Source organism: Barbatula barbatula, assembly GCF_947034865.1.
Source record: "Barbatula barbatula genome assembly, chromosome: 5".
NCBI classification, from domain to species: domain Eukaryota; kingdom Metazoa; phylum Chordata; class Actinopteri; order Cypriniformes; family Nemacheilidae; genus Barbatula; species Barbatula barbatula.
The window spans coordinates 23,048,777-23,060,214 of record NC_136769.1 but is presented as its reverse complement, the minus strand read 5'-3'; the positions used below and the strand labels follow the sequence as shown (position 1 = coordinate 23,060,214).

Below are 11,438 nucleotides of genomic sequence, written 5' to 3'. Positions count from 1 at the left end.
TCTTGCGTGGTTTATAAATAACTTCCACGTGAAAATTAATCTGTGGCAGACAGGAAAATTCCCCGCCCTGGAAAGTCGTCTAGTTTTCATATTGGAAAATGTAATTAGGTGAAGCAGGGCTCATGACCTTTCTGAATGACATTGTAGATCGAGATATTTCAATTTCAATCCTGAACAGCTAAATCAAAGCGCCGCCAAATCCAATGCGCGTCTCCTTATGTGTGCCTGAGCCAAATTCCAGCTTTCCATCACCTTTTGAGGTCTGGGTGTTGCATAAAAGCAAAAATCCAAATTTAACCCGCTGTTTACCAATAAGACATGAATACTCTTGTTTGCATGTGAGATGTTTGCTCCCAGTAAGCAACAAGCTGTTGCCTGGAGACAGCAGGCCGTCCGTCATTTTACCGTCTCGAGCAGGTTTAGACGGGTCATGAAACACCTCCTACTGCACTCTCACAGCAACAACATCTACAACAGTTACCACATTTATTTTCACACTTATCTTCACTATTCTGTTCTGTTCTGTTCTGTTCTATTCTATACTATTCTATTCTATTCTATTCTATTCTATTCTATTCTATTCTATTCTATGACATTAGTTTGAAGTTGTGTCGCCACGCAGTGGTCATGTAATTTATAGCTTCAGAAAATGTAGATGTTTCAGGCTGTAATAGAGGACGCAGCATAGCAGGGTTTGTGTGTGTCGGATGGAGGCTTTAAGGATTTGAGGGCTTTTATGTTTTAAAGCTTGAAATCTATGTCTGTATATGACCTGGCAGAGAGCAGCCTCAAACACAGAAAATCTGCATGTGGAGGAGTTTCATTTGAGGACAACAAACAAAATTGGCAGAACAGTTAGCAATAATACACGAGGCGGTGTACTGATCCTTGATCTCATATACATTTGCATAACTAAATGTAATTTTTTCTCAAGTAGGCCTATCACAACTCTAGAAATAAATAAATATAAGTTCACATTTCTTAAAGGCCTTGTCTATTTCTATGCGAGTGCGTGACATTCCTTTTAGAAACCGAGAAAGAAGCTGACAATTCTACTTTGACCTGAAACCAAAACATATTCATGATCACTCACAATTTCGATTTGCATTTCAACACATAGAAAAGTTCACCAAGGTAGCTTCATTTATTGCACACTTTTATGATTTCGCAAACAGGTGGTCACAGTACAATGCCTAAGAGAGAAAAGAAAAACATATTTTCGCTCCAAACAAAACCAACTTCCTGTATCAACGTACCATATTTATAGATATCTACACATACACACTGACGGGGGGAGCGCGGGGGGTTGAGTCTGTTTGGCTAATAGCCTTGAGGATCCCATAATCCCTTGAGTCCAGGCCCATGGGCTGCTAAAAGGTCAGTTTGTGAATAATCCCAAAACATTCAAGTTTCCCAAGCATTGCACAGGCACTGGGGTTAAACACCGAACACACGTCTCAAAGATTCAGCTGTATACTTTACACAGAGCATCATCTACACATGTCTGGAAGGAACAGGGACTTCATTTAAAGCAAAAATATACATTCAAAAATAAACCCACAATATTGCCTCACAAATGTACTTATTGGTAATAAAAAGCAACGTACACTCTTACATGAGATGAATGGACTTTAAAGAAGTTTCATTTGGGACAGAGACCAACGTATGTCTTGTAAGATAGAATTATATGAGTGTGTGTGTGAATGATGCTGGATGGGCAGTCACCTCTGCTATTGAAAGTTAAAAGGCACTTTTGCCTTTTTGGCCATAGTTTACATGATTTAAAATAAATTTGAGCTGAAAGCATGTTTTAAATGGTGCAAAAGTACATGTGACAAGTGGTAAAAATTAAGCAAAACAGTAAAGTTGTAGAAAGGTAATGATATCATGTCTGCCCACAATGAATGCAAAAATCTAAATGCATTTCATATTTATAATTTTTTTATGGTCAAATGTTAACCAGAAGCTCCAATTATAAATGCTTATTTAGAACTTGCTGTCGTACACCAGGGATATAAGACTGTGTTCAACACTGATTTCTTACATACTTGCTCAATAACTGTAAGTTATGGATTTTATCTTAAAATATCTCTCTGTTTATAATTGTGCACCAGCATTATTCATCTCCCCCAATTTGCCTTCTTAGTTGTTAACAATGAAAAACCTGCACAGCTGAAGCTCTCCTGGTCAGATGTCAGAGACTTCATACAGAAACATCCCACATCTGACTTTCAATGAAACGCAGAATAGAATTATATGCAACATAGTTTTGGATCAACTAAACGACCAATGATATGTCCTCACCCATGTTGCAGGTGGCTTGAACAAAAACGACAGATTTACAAGAAAGGGCTTTATGTTTCATGGTGGTTAAGACGCGCTGCCGTTGCTTCATCAAATCTCATTGGTTTGTTTCTTTCCCTCCGGTCTGTACTCCATAATCAAGCACAGAAATAACAGATGAGACCGACGATAAGTGCAGCGTAAAGTACGACTAACGTTACCAACCCTCGCCAGCATCCGACCGTCCTTAAGGAGAGAGCAGGTGTATTCAGCATGGCGTCTGAGTCGGGAAACACCGCTGGCACAAGATGCCCGAACGGCCAATCAGCATCATTCTGTGATTCTCCATCGGGTCCTTATAAAACGCCTGCTTCACCACTGAATACCCTCAAATGAAGCATGCACTTCACCTCTGAATTACCCCAAATGACACGACAAAAGTGCAGAATCTGACACAACGCCTTGATTGCACAATATGCATTTCAGACGATGGCTTTTTGATGTCGGTGGCAAATTACATTAAATTGTGAACGTACAGGGTGTCGAGGCGTCCTGGCACGGGATAGTACTAGTACCGCAGTACTGCCATAAAAGCTTGCATGTGCCCTTTTGTTAAAGAGCTAACAGAAAATAATATTGCGTGCTTTTCCAAGAATCTCAACTTTAGATACATAGATTAGTGTCATCTATTTGTTTGATCCATCTTTGGTCTCTCTACCCAGATGATTTCCTCTAAACACCCATTGACTCTTGGGGGATAAATACGCAAATGTGATAAATAATTTGAGCTTGTCAAACAACCCGGATGCGACAAAATGTACATTCTATAGTTCTGGCCCTCGCCAGATAAGAATAAAAGTAAACAGCTTTGTTTTCCCAGCATTCCTCCAATGACACACGCATAGCCGCGTCTCTGTCCCTCCGTATAGCACATCAACACACAGGAAGGGTGGCAGAGGTCCACCGAGGCATTGGTGGCTAGTCTTGGAATTCACTGAATTCAGAGTGACACAATCACAAGCCTCAGTAGGGCTGAAGGCTCATGGCGAAGGTTCGGCCCATCAAGGGCGGACGTTCAGGCCTCACTACCTCCCGTGACCCTGGGGGAGGTGCGAGTAGGGGTGTCCGTCCAGGTCTTCCTCAACCACGGATGAGAAACCTTCTTTTTCAACGCAGTCGGCCAGTGCATTGAGCACCAGACGCAGGCGGCGGTCCATGGCCTCCAGGTGGGGTCTGATGAGGATGGCCGCCAGTTGGTCCTGCAGCAGAGATTCCTCCATCACAGAACTCAGCTGGTACTCTTCTTTAGCCAACAGCTGCAGACGGAGGTACGTTGACTTCTTGACTCTGAAAACAGAGAACAGTAATCGGTAAAACACTTTAGGCATCCAAATTGATATCTACGGTTTGACAAATAAAAATGTATGAGTCTCAAAATGTCTCACTCTGTGTACGGTTTGACCTTTGACCTTTCTGTTGCAACAACTTTATTGATAATGCATATACTTTAGATTTCATTTATAAGCACTGTCTTAAGACCTGCATATTTTATCATCACTATTGCAACTTTTAGTACCTAGTGGAATTACAGTGCGGACATATTTAGCGCTGCATGGGTTGTTCCGGCTAAAACATTTGACGATAGGAAATGTGGATGTTGGTAGCAGATACCAAGATTAAATGCTGTGCTGAAGAACAGCTCTGCAGGGTTTCTCTGCAATGGTGTTAGGACTCTGTCCTTCCTGTCTCGAGCTTTCTAGCTCCCTGGGCAGAGTCATGACATTGCCACGTCTTTCGGGTTTCTGTTGTGTTATGTGTGGAGACATGTGGCTTTATGTTGTTACTTAATGCCACGTGTCTTCCTGTTATGTCTCTCAGCCCCACCCTCCTATCTCCTGTGATTTTATTAGGGTTTCATTCCCATCGTCTGTTTTGTAATTCACCTCGTTAGGGTTTCATTCCCATCAGCTGTCACCACTCTCCCCATGTAATCACTCCTCGTTAGTGTCTCCCTTTATATGGTCTCAGTTTTTTCTCTGTTCAGTGTTGGTGCATTGTCTTTATCTATTGTCTATTGTCTCTATGCCCAATGCTGATGGCCGTCATTGGATTACATGTTGTTCCAGTTTGTATAGTTATTAGTTCATTTTTCCTAATACCCTTGTTTTCTCCTCCTCGTGGGAGGTGTTTGTTTGCCTTGTTTTTTGGTTCATGTTTTTCCCATTGTGGATGTTTCATTTAATAAAAGTTTGTTTACGTTAACCCTTCGTCTTCCTGCATCTGGGTTCTGTCCTAAGCCATTTCGTGACAGAATGCACCAACCCATAAGAACCCAGCAGGCGGCGATTTTCCCTGCAAGGCCTCGCCAGCCTGGTCCCCTCTCCAGCATTCGCCAGGGGAACTTGGACCGGGACGAGTACCTGGACAGGTTCCTGGAAGCCGCAGTGGAGGAGCTCTTCGGGGAGGAAGAGGTGACGGCGGCATTCAACAGCGGACTGAGGGTCCCCCTATCGCCTGCGGAGATGAGGAGGCTGAGACCGCTTGGCTTCGAGGGTGTGCTCCAGTTCGCCATGAGCCGACCGGAGCCCAGTGTCTCCGTCTGTCCGAGGTTGTCTTCTCCGTTGGGCCCCATCCCCGAGGATCATACCCGGGAGCTTGGGGTGGTGACCACCACCGCACCATCAGCCTCGGACCCTGCAACCTCTTCACCACCTACCAGTCTTCAGGGCAAGCGTGGAAGGAGAGAGTCCTGGGGGTCCTCTTCGGAGGCCTCCAACGCGGAGCCAGCCCCGTCCTTCACCTCCTTCCTCCAGCCGACTACCAGGAGATTGGCTCGGCAGAAGAGGAAGAGGCAACGGAGGGGGGCACGTAACCCAGCCCAGCCGGCGCTCCTGCCGGTTCTCCAGCCGGGTTCACAGCCAGCGATCCAGCAGGCGTCCAGACCTGCCTCTCCGCAGGCGTCAGGACCTGCCTCTCAGCAGGCGTCAGGACCTGCCTCTCAGCAGGCGTCAGGACCTGCCTCTCAGCAGGCGTCAGGACCTGCCTCTCAGCAGGCGTCAGGACCTGCCTCTCAGCAGGCGTCAGGACCTGCCTCTCAGCAGGCGTCAGGACCTGCCTCTCAGCAGGCGTCAGGACCTGCCCTTCCGCAGGCATCAGGACCTGCCCTTCCGCAGGCATCAGGACCTGCCCTTCCGCAGGCATCAGGACCTGCCCTTCCGCAGGCATCAGGACCTGCCCTTCCGCAGGCATCAGGACCTGCCCTTCCGCAGGCATCAGGACCTGCCCTTCCGCAGGCATCAGGACCTGCCCTTCCGCAGGCATCAGGACCTGCCCTTCCGCAGGCATCAGGACCTGCCCTTCCGCAGGCATCAGGACCTGCCCTTCCGCAGGCTTCAGGACCTGCCCATCCGCAGGCTTCAGGACCTGCCCATCAGCAGGCTTCAGGACCTGCCCATCAGCAGGCTTCAGGACCTGCCCATCAGCAGGCGTCCAGACCTGCCCATCCGCAGGCATCCAGACCTGTCCTTCCGCAGGCGGACTTCCAGCCGGTGCCTCAGCCAGTTCTCCGGCCAGCATCACCTCAAACTTTTTTCCCCCTTGGACACACACCTCTCCCTAGCCTTTTCAAGTCCCCGCCGGTCTCGTCCGGTTGTTTCAAGTCCCCACCGGTCTCGTCCGGTTGTTTCAAGTCCCCGCCGGTCTCGTCCGGTTGTTTCAAGTCCCCGCCGGTCTCGTCCGGTTGTTTCAAGTCCCCGCCGGTCTCGTCCGGTTGTTTCAAGTCCCCGCCGGTCTCTTCTGATTGTTTCGAGTCCCCGCCGGTCTCGTCCGGTTGTTTCAAGTCCCCGCCGGTCTCGTCCGGTTGTTTCAAGTCTCCTCAACCTGTCCCACCCTTTCCTGGTGTCCCCAAGGTTTGGCCTCCCATTCCCCCACCCCCCCTCCCATGTTTGTTGTTTTTGTTGACCCACCCGAACCCCTTCATAGCCTCCCTTATGTTCCCCTTAGTTTGTTCTGTGTTGTGCTTGTGGTGTTTGTCTTTGTGCTTTGGTGTTTTGGCCCGCTGAAGTTTCTCCCTTGAGACGCCATGGGGCGTTTCTGGGGGCGGGGGTAATGTTAGGACTCTGTCCTTCCTGTCTCGAGCTTTCTAGCTCCCTGGGCAGAGTCATGACATTGCCACGTCTTTCGGGTTTCTGTTGTGTTATGTGTGGAGACATGTGGCTTTATGTTGTTACTTAATGCCACGTGTCTTCCTGTTATGTCTCTCAGCCCCACCCTCCTATCTCCTGTGATTTTATTAGGGTTTCATTCCCATCGTCTGTTTTGTAATTCACCTCGTTAGGGTTTCATTCCCATCAGCTGTCACCACTCTCCCCATGTAATCACTCCTCGTTAGTGTCTCCCTTTATATGGTCTCAGTTTTTTCTCTGTTCAGTGTTGGTGCATTGTCTTTATCTATTGTCTATTGTCTCTATGCCCAATGCTGATGGCCGTCATTGGATTACATGTTGTTCCAGTTTGTATAGTTATTAGTTCATTTTTCCTAATACCCTTGTTTTCTCCTCCTCGTGGGAGGTGTTTGTTTGCCTTGTTTTTTGGTTCATGTTTTTCCCATTGTGGATGTTTCATTTAATAAAAGTTTGTTTACGTTAACCCTTCGTCTTCCTGCATCTGGGTTCTGTCCTAAGCCATTTCGTGACAAATGGCAGTGTATTGCTTTGATTCAAGAAGAAACATGTCACCTGCAGCACTGAGTCAAAGGGACCAGGATGGACATTTCATCATGAGAATGTTTGCCAAATCTGAGGGGATGCAAACAAACAGTATTAGATTCATCTACAGTAGTCATTGGCTGAAATACCTAAACAACACTGAACCCATTGTCTTCCAAAGCACTGAGACATTTCTCAAAAGTTCTTTCATTTACAGGTTTTAAATGACATTAGGGTGATTGACAGAATGGTGCCAGAATTTTGTATTTTTGGGGAACTGTGCCTTAAAGTCTTTCCTAAACATCAAATGAATAGTAATAGTTTATAACATATGAGTTATATTAATGTCATTTCAAGTTACTGTGTCAAATGCTCTGACGGAGTGCATATGCTGTTGCTAATGCTAATGCAACTTAAATTCAAATTTAAGAAAAATATATTCATGCCCTAAAAAATTCTGTCATCATTAACTAAGCAACGTGACACTATGAAACTACAACTCCCATGAGCACTCCCTGCACCGCACCCAGTGTTTGGTCATCGAATGTGCACTACCAACACACAAGTCCGTGTGAAGAAGTTAAATGAACGGAAAAGTCTGTTGGTTATAACACCAGCTTGTCGATTAAACGGGTCGATGCTACAAGATAGTGTGGTGGCGAAGTCCCTTGTCCTCATGAAGTTCACTGAGCTCGAGAAGATGAAGATACTTAAGCCGCAATTTCTATGATGATGTATCCGGTTGACAAATGCCGCTAATGGGAAGATATGTCGATGTTTCACAGACTACGCGTGTAACATTTCATTATTGTGGGATATACGTACCAGCTGGTATATTTGGCTGGTCAATCTTTTTTCAAAGGGTTTAATTCTACTTTAAATCAAGTCATTTAGCTCTGATCAAGTATTCAATGTCACCTTAAATCATTTAAAATGTAATGTTATTTTCCTTTTCATTTTTGGGTGGACTAGTGTATGCCTTTAAGAATGTTTTGTGAATCCAGGCCCCAGGTGTACAAAGCGATGATCAAGTGAATAAAAGTCCTGTGCGACCCACCACTGTAAACCCTTTAACGCACACACATTACAGCTCACTGCTACTGTACTGCATAACTCTGGCCTTCACCAAATCTACATATTCACCGCTTTTAAGATAGAAACTCTCTGTTTCCATGGTTTCAGAGAAAAAGAGAAGTACCTGTGGAGTCATATGAAGCTTTAAGAAACAAGTTGTTTAGGACAAAGAGAACTATATTATAAAAGATTATAAAAATGACTTTACCCCCTGCCATTGTCAAAATGAATGATGAAGGTTTCGTTTCCAAACTTCTCGAAAGTTTCATAATGATGGCGATCCATGTTTCCTGTACAGTTGAAAGAGAAAAAAAAGTGAGTGATGGAAAGACACCAGATCAAATGAAAGAAATAAACTAGTATCTGAAAACCTACACAATGTGTGGAAATGAAAAGCCAAAGCATCCCATGAGAAAACAATGACGGATAATAAATGCGTTAAGCATGAAAAATATGCGTTAATGGCATATAATGGAACAGCAGATTATAGCCATTGTGTGTGGTGGGGCACTTGGTCTATCTTAAGAATCTCAATGAGCACTTTTTAGTAACGATTTTAAGTCTTACCCATCAAAAAGTCAAAAATAGTCATGTCAATGATGTCCAGAAGACGTGTTCCTTTGTCATAGGGTGGAATCTGCTTGACTTCATCGCAATAATCCGGGTCCACTTCCCACCTAACCATGAGAGAGAAACGTGTTTTACCTTGAATATGCACTTCATTTTGCCCCCTTTTGACAAATACAATATAACCTTTCTTGGGAACGCTGGAGCGCACATGCCGTCTAAAACAGCGTGGGTCATTGTTTTACTGCACAGATAGGGTTTCTCTGAGTGTAAGGGAGAACTGCAGCAGTCTTTTTTTGCTGACAAGGCCAGACTGTAGTTTAATGAAGATATGGGGTGGTGCGTAGAGACCTGAGATAAAGCGAAGAAAAAGAGCTTACTCGGCTTTCTTGCGTTTGTGGTAGGAACGGCGCCAAGGGTTCCTCCAGGTCTTGCGCTTCGCTAGTGCCAAGTCAGGAAGAAACGCAGCCAGGGAGCCCTCGATCTGGTCGGGCTTCCCACACAGGGCATGTTCTGTGGAGCAGTAGTAAGAGCACTCGCCGTAGAAACAGATGTTGTTGGCTGCAACAGAAAAGAAAGAGGTTTTGGGAAAGTGGGAAACAGCCCTTTGGGTCTGAAAGTGGACCACCGGTGAGAGAGAGATCTGATAAGAAGGTCAGAGGTGACGCTTATTGGGGTCAATCGTCTCTGGAGTGGAAACATTGTTATTTCTTGTAGTTTAGCTCCACTTGTTCTGGTTTTTGTTCTCAGTAAGTAGACATTTGGCTAATGCTTTTATCCAAAGTATGCTACGGTACACAAACTCCTGGGATATTCCTTCTGGAGTAACCTGGAGTATGGTGTCTTGTTCAAGGACACAATGGATGTAGCTAATACGTTGCCATTCCGGAATTTGAACCGGAAACCTACAGGTTAACCTCCCAGATCTTTAACCACCTTTCCATCTCTTTTGTATGTACAGTTCTAGCCCCTAACTGTAGAAATAATTTGCTAGCTTCTGTTTTCAACTACAATCAACTTGGCTTTACAAGTCATTTTAGCTCAGTTTTGCCCAGTAGACATAACTTGAAATTGAGTTGATTTAACTTGACTTGTAAATCGTTGTACTTAAAAACTTAAAGTGATTTAAGAAATTATTTCCTTCTTTAAAGAAATGTATTGATTATTTTCATAATTTAGGGTAACTCTTGTCATTTCAAACTTGTATGATTTTCTTTCTTCCGCAGAGCACAAAAGAAGATATTTTGAAGAATGTGGTTAACCCCATTCACGTGCGTTGGTTGTGTGTCCGTATAGTAAAGGTGAACGGGGGCCAGTGCTGTTCGGTTGCCAACTTTCCTCAAAATATCTTCTTTTGTGTTCTGCAGAAGAAAGAAATTCATACAGGTTTGAAATGACAAGAGGGTGAGTAAATGATGACAGCATGTTTATTTTGTTTATTTTCACTTTAAGGCAGCAAAGATTTTTTACAGAACCGTGCCCACGATATACCGATTCACAACCTAAGATCCAGATGTGCCATTCTGAAGGTTGCCAGCAAACTAAAAAGCAGATTCACTGCTGTTTAGCCAATGATGAATCATTATGTATAACGCCTTTTACCAATGTTTCCTGACACCACCCCCAGGGGGAAGAGAAGCCCTTTCACTCGTTCCCAGAAAAACACATTTGTCATGAAATGTGGAGGCAGGATGCTAATGATAGCCCTGCAGAGAGTGAATATGGCCAATCTATGTGCCTTATCCCAATGCTTACATCATCTAAATGTGGATCATTTCGTTGCCAAACTTTCTGCACGTGTTTTATTGCATGCTTGGTGCTCGCTAATTAAAGGCTGTAATTAGCCTAGACGCTTGTTTGGGCGTCATGTGCTGTCTGTGGATGCATCCGGCCGCATGTGCTGGCCTCCTTATGGGCTAATAATAGCAACAGCCCCCGAGTTGTTTGTGACACTTCTCTATTGATTTTGTTCTAAATGTGGATCCGAATCGACCACACCAGTTTTTAAATGAAATAACCTTAAAAGTCATAATAAGTATGCTATGCTACAGTAAGTAACGAATATATGAATTCCATCATTAGGTTAGTTTTGTTTAATTACACAATATTAATTATTGAAAAAACTTGTTTTGTGGTGAGCAGGGCGGGAGCGTGAGGGAGCGGCGCGACAGGAGTGATAAAGAGCGTCAGCTGCGCATGCACCGGTCTCGCATCTCTCATGGAGAAGCTCCGAAAGCAAAAGAGAGGAGTGTAAACAGGGAAGGGCGAGAGAGAACAGGCCTGGATGATATGTTATGTTTTATTATGTTTGTGTGGCCGGCAGTCGAGTGTGAGGGAGCTGCCGGCATTTTAAGTTCAAGATAAGGAAGGAAGGAGGCGGGAACCGGCGAACATAAAACAGACTTTTAATAAAATAAACAAACAACAAAACAAAGCTCCCTCACGGGCGACTGCCGGCCACACAAGCATATTAAAACATGACATATTATCCAGGCCTTGTCCTCTTTCGCCCTTCCCTGTTGTCGCTCCACACTTATGCTTTCAGAGCTCCTCTATGAGAGATGCGAGACCGGTGCACGCGCAGCTGAGGCTGGTTATCACACAGGTCACTTACGGCTCTGGTCCGTCCCTGCTAGTCACAAATATTTTTACACATTTTGGCTCGTAATAAACAAACTGTGTCTTGTTTAAAGATATAATTTTACATAATTAGCTAGATGCTAACACTTTGATGCAACATAGAAACCGAAATCCTAAATCCTTACTTCCTACATTTCTTCACTAATATAGTCCACTTGAGCAAGCGAA

General features: G+C 44.7%; 1 protein-coding gene across 1 annotated transcript in view; it reads right to left on the bottom strand.

The window, feature by feature from the left end:
• Positions 1-1,121: 1,121 nt before the first annotated feature.
• fam20ca (FAM20C golgi associated secretory pathway kinase a) overlaps positions 1,122-11,438 on the bottom strand; it is a 50,761-nt gene continuing 40,444 nt past the window's right edge. Inside the window, exons 6-10 of the mRNA XM_079456215.1 lie at positions 9,011-9,191; positions 8,631-8,740; positions 8,272-8,353; positions 7,020-7,079; positions 1,122-3,630 (exon numbers count right to left, since the gene is read on the bottom strand). Of these exons, the coding sequence (XP_079312341.1) occupies positions 3,369-3,630; positions 7,020-7,079; positions 8,272-8,353; positions 8,631-8,740; positions 9,011-9,191 (695 nt within the window). The 3' untranslated portion in view covers positions 1,122-3,368. The remainder of the gene's footprint in view (positions 3,631-7,019; positions 7,080-8,271; positions 8,354-8,630; positions 8,741-9,010; positions 9,192-11,438) is intronic.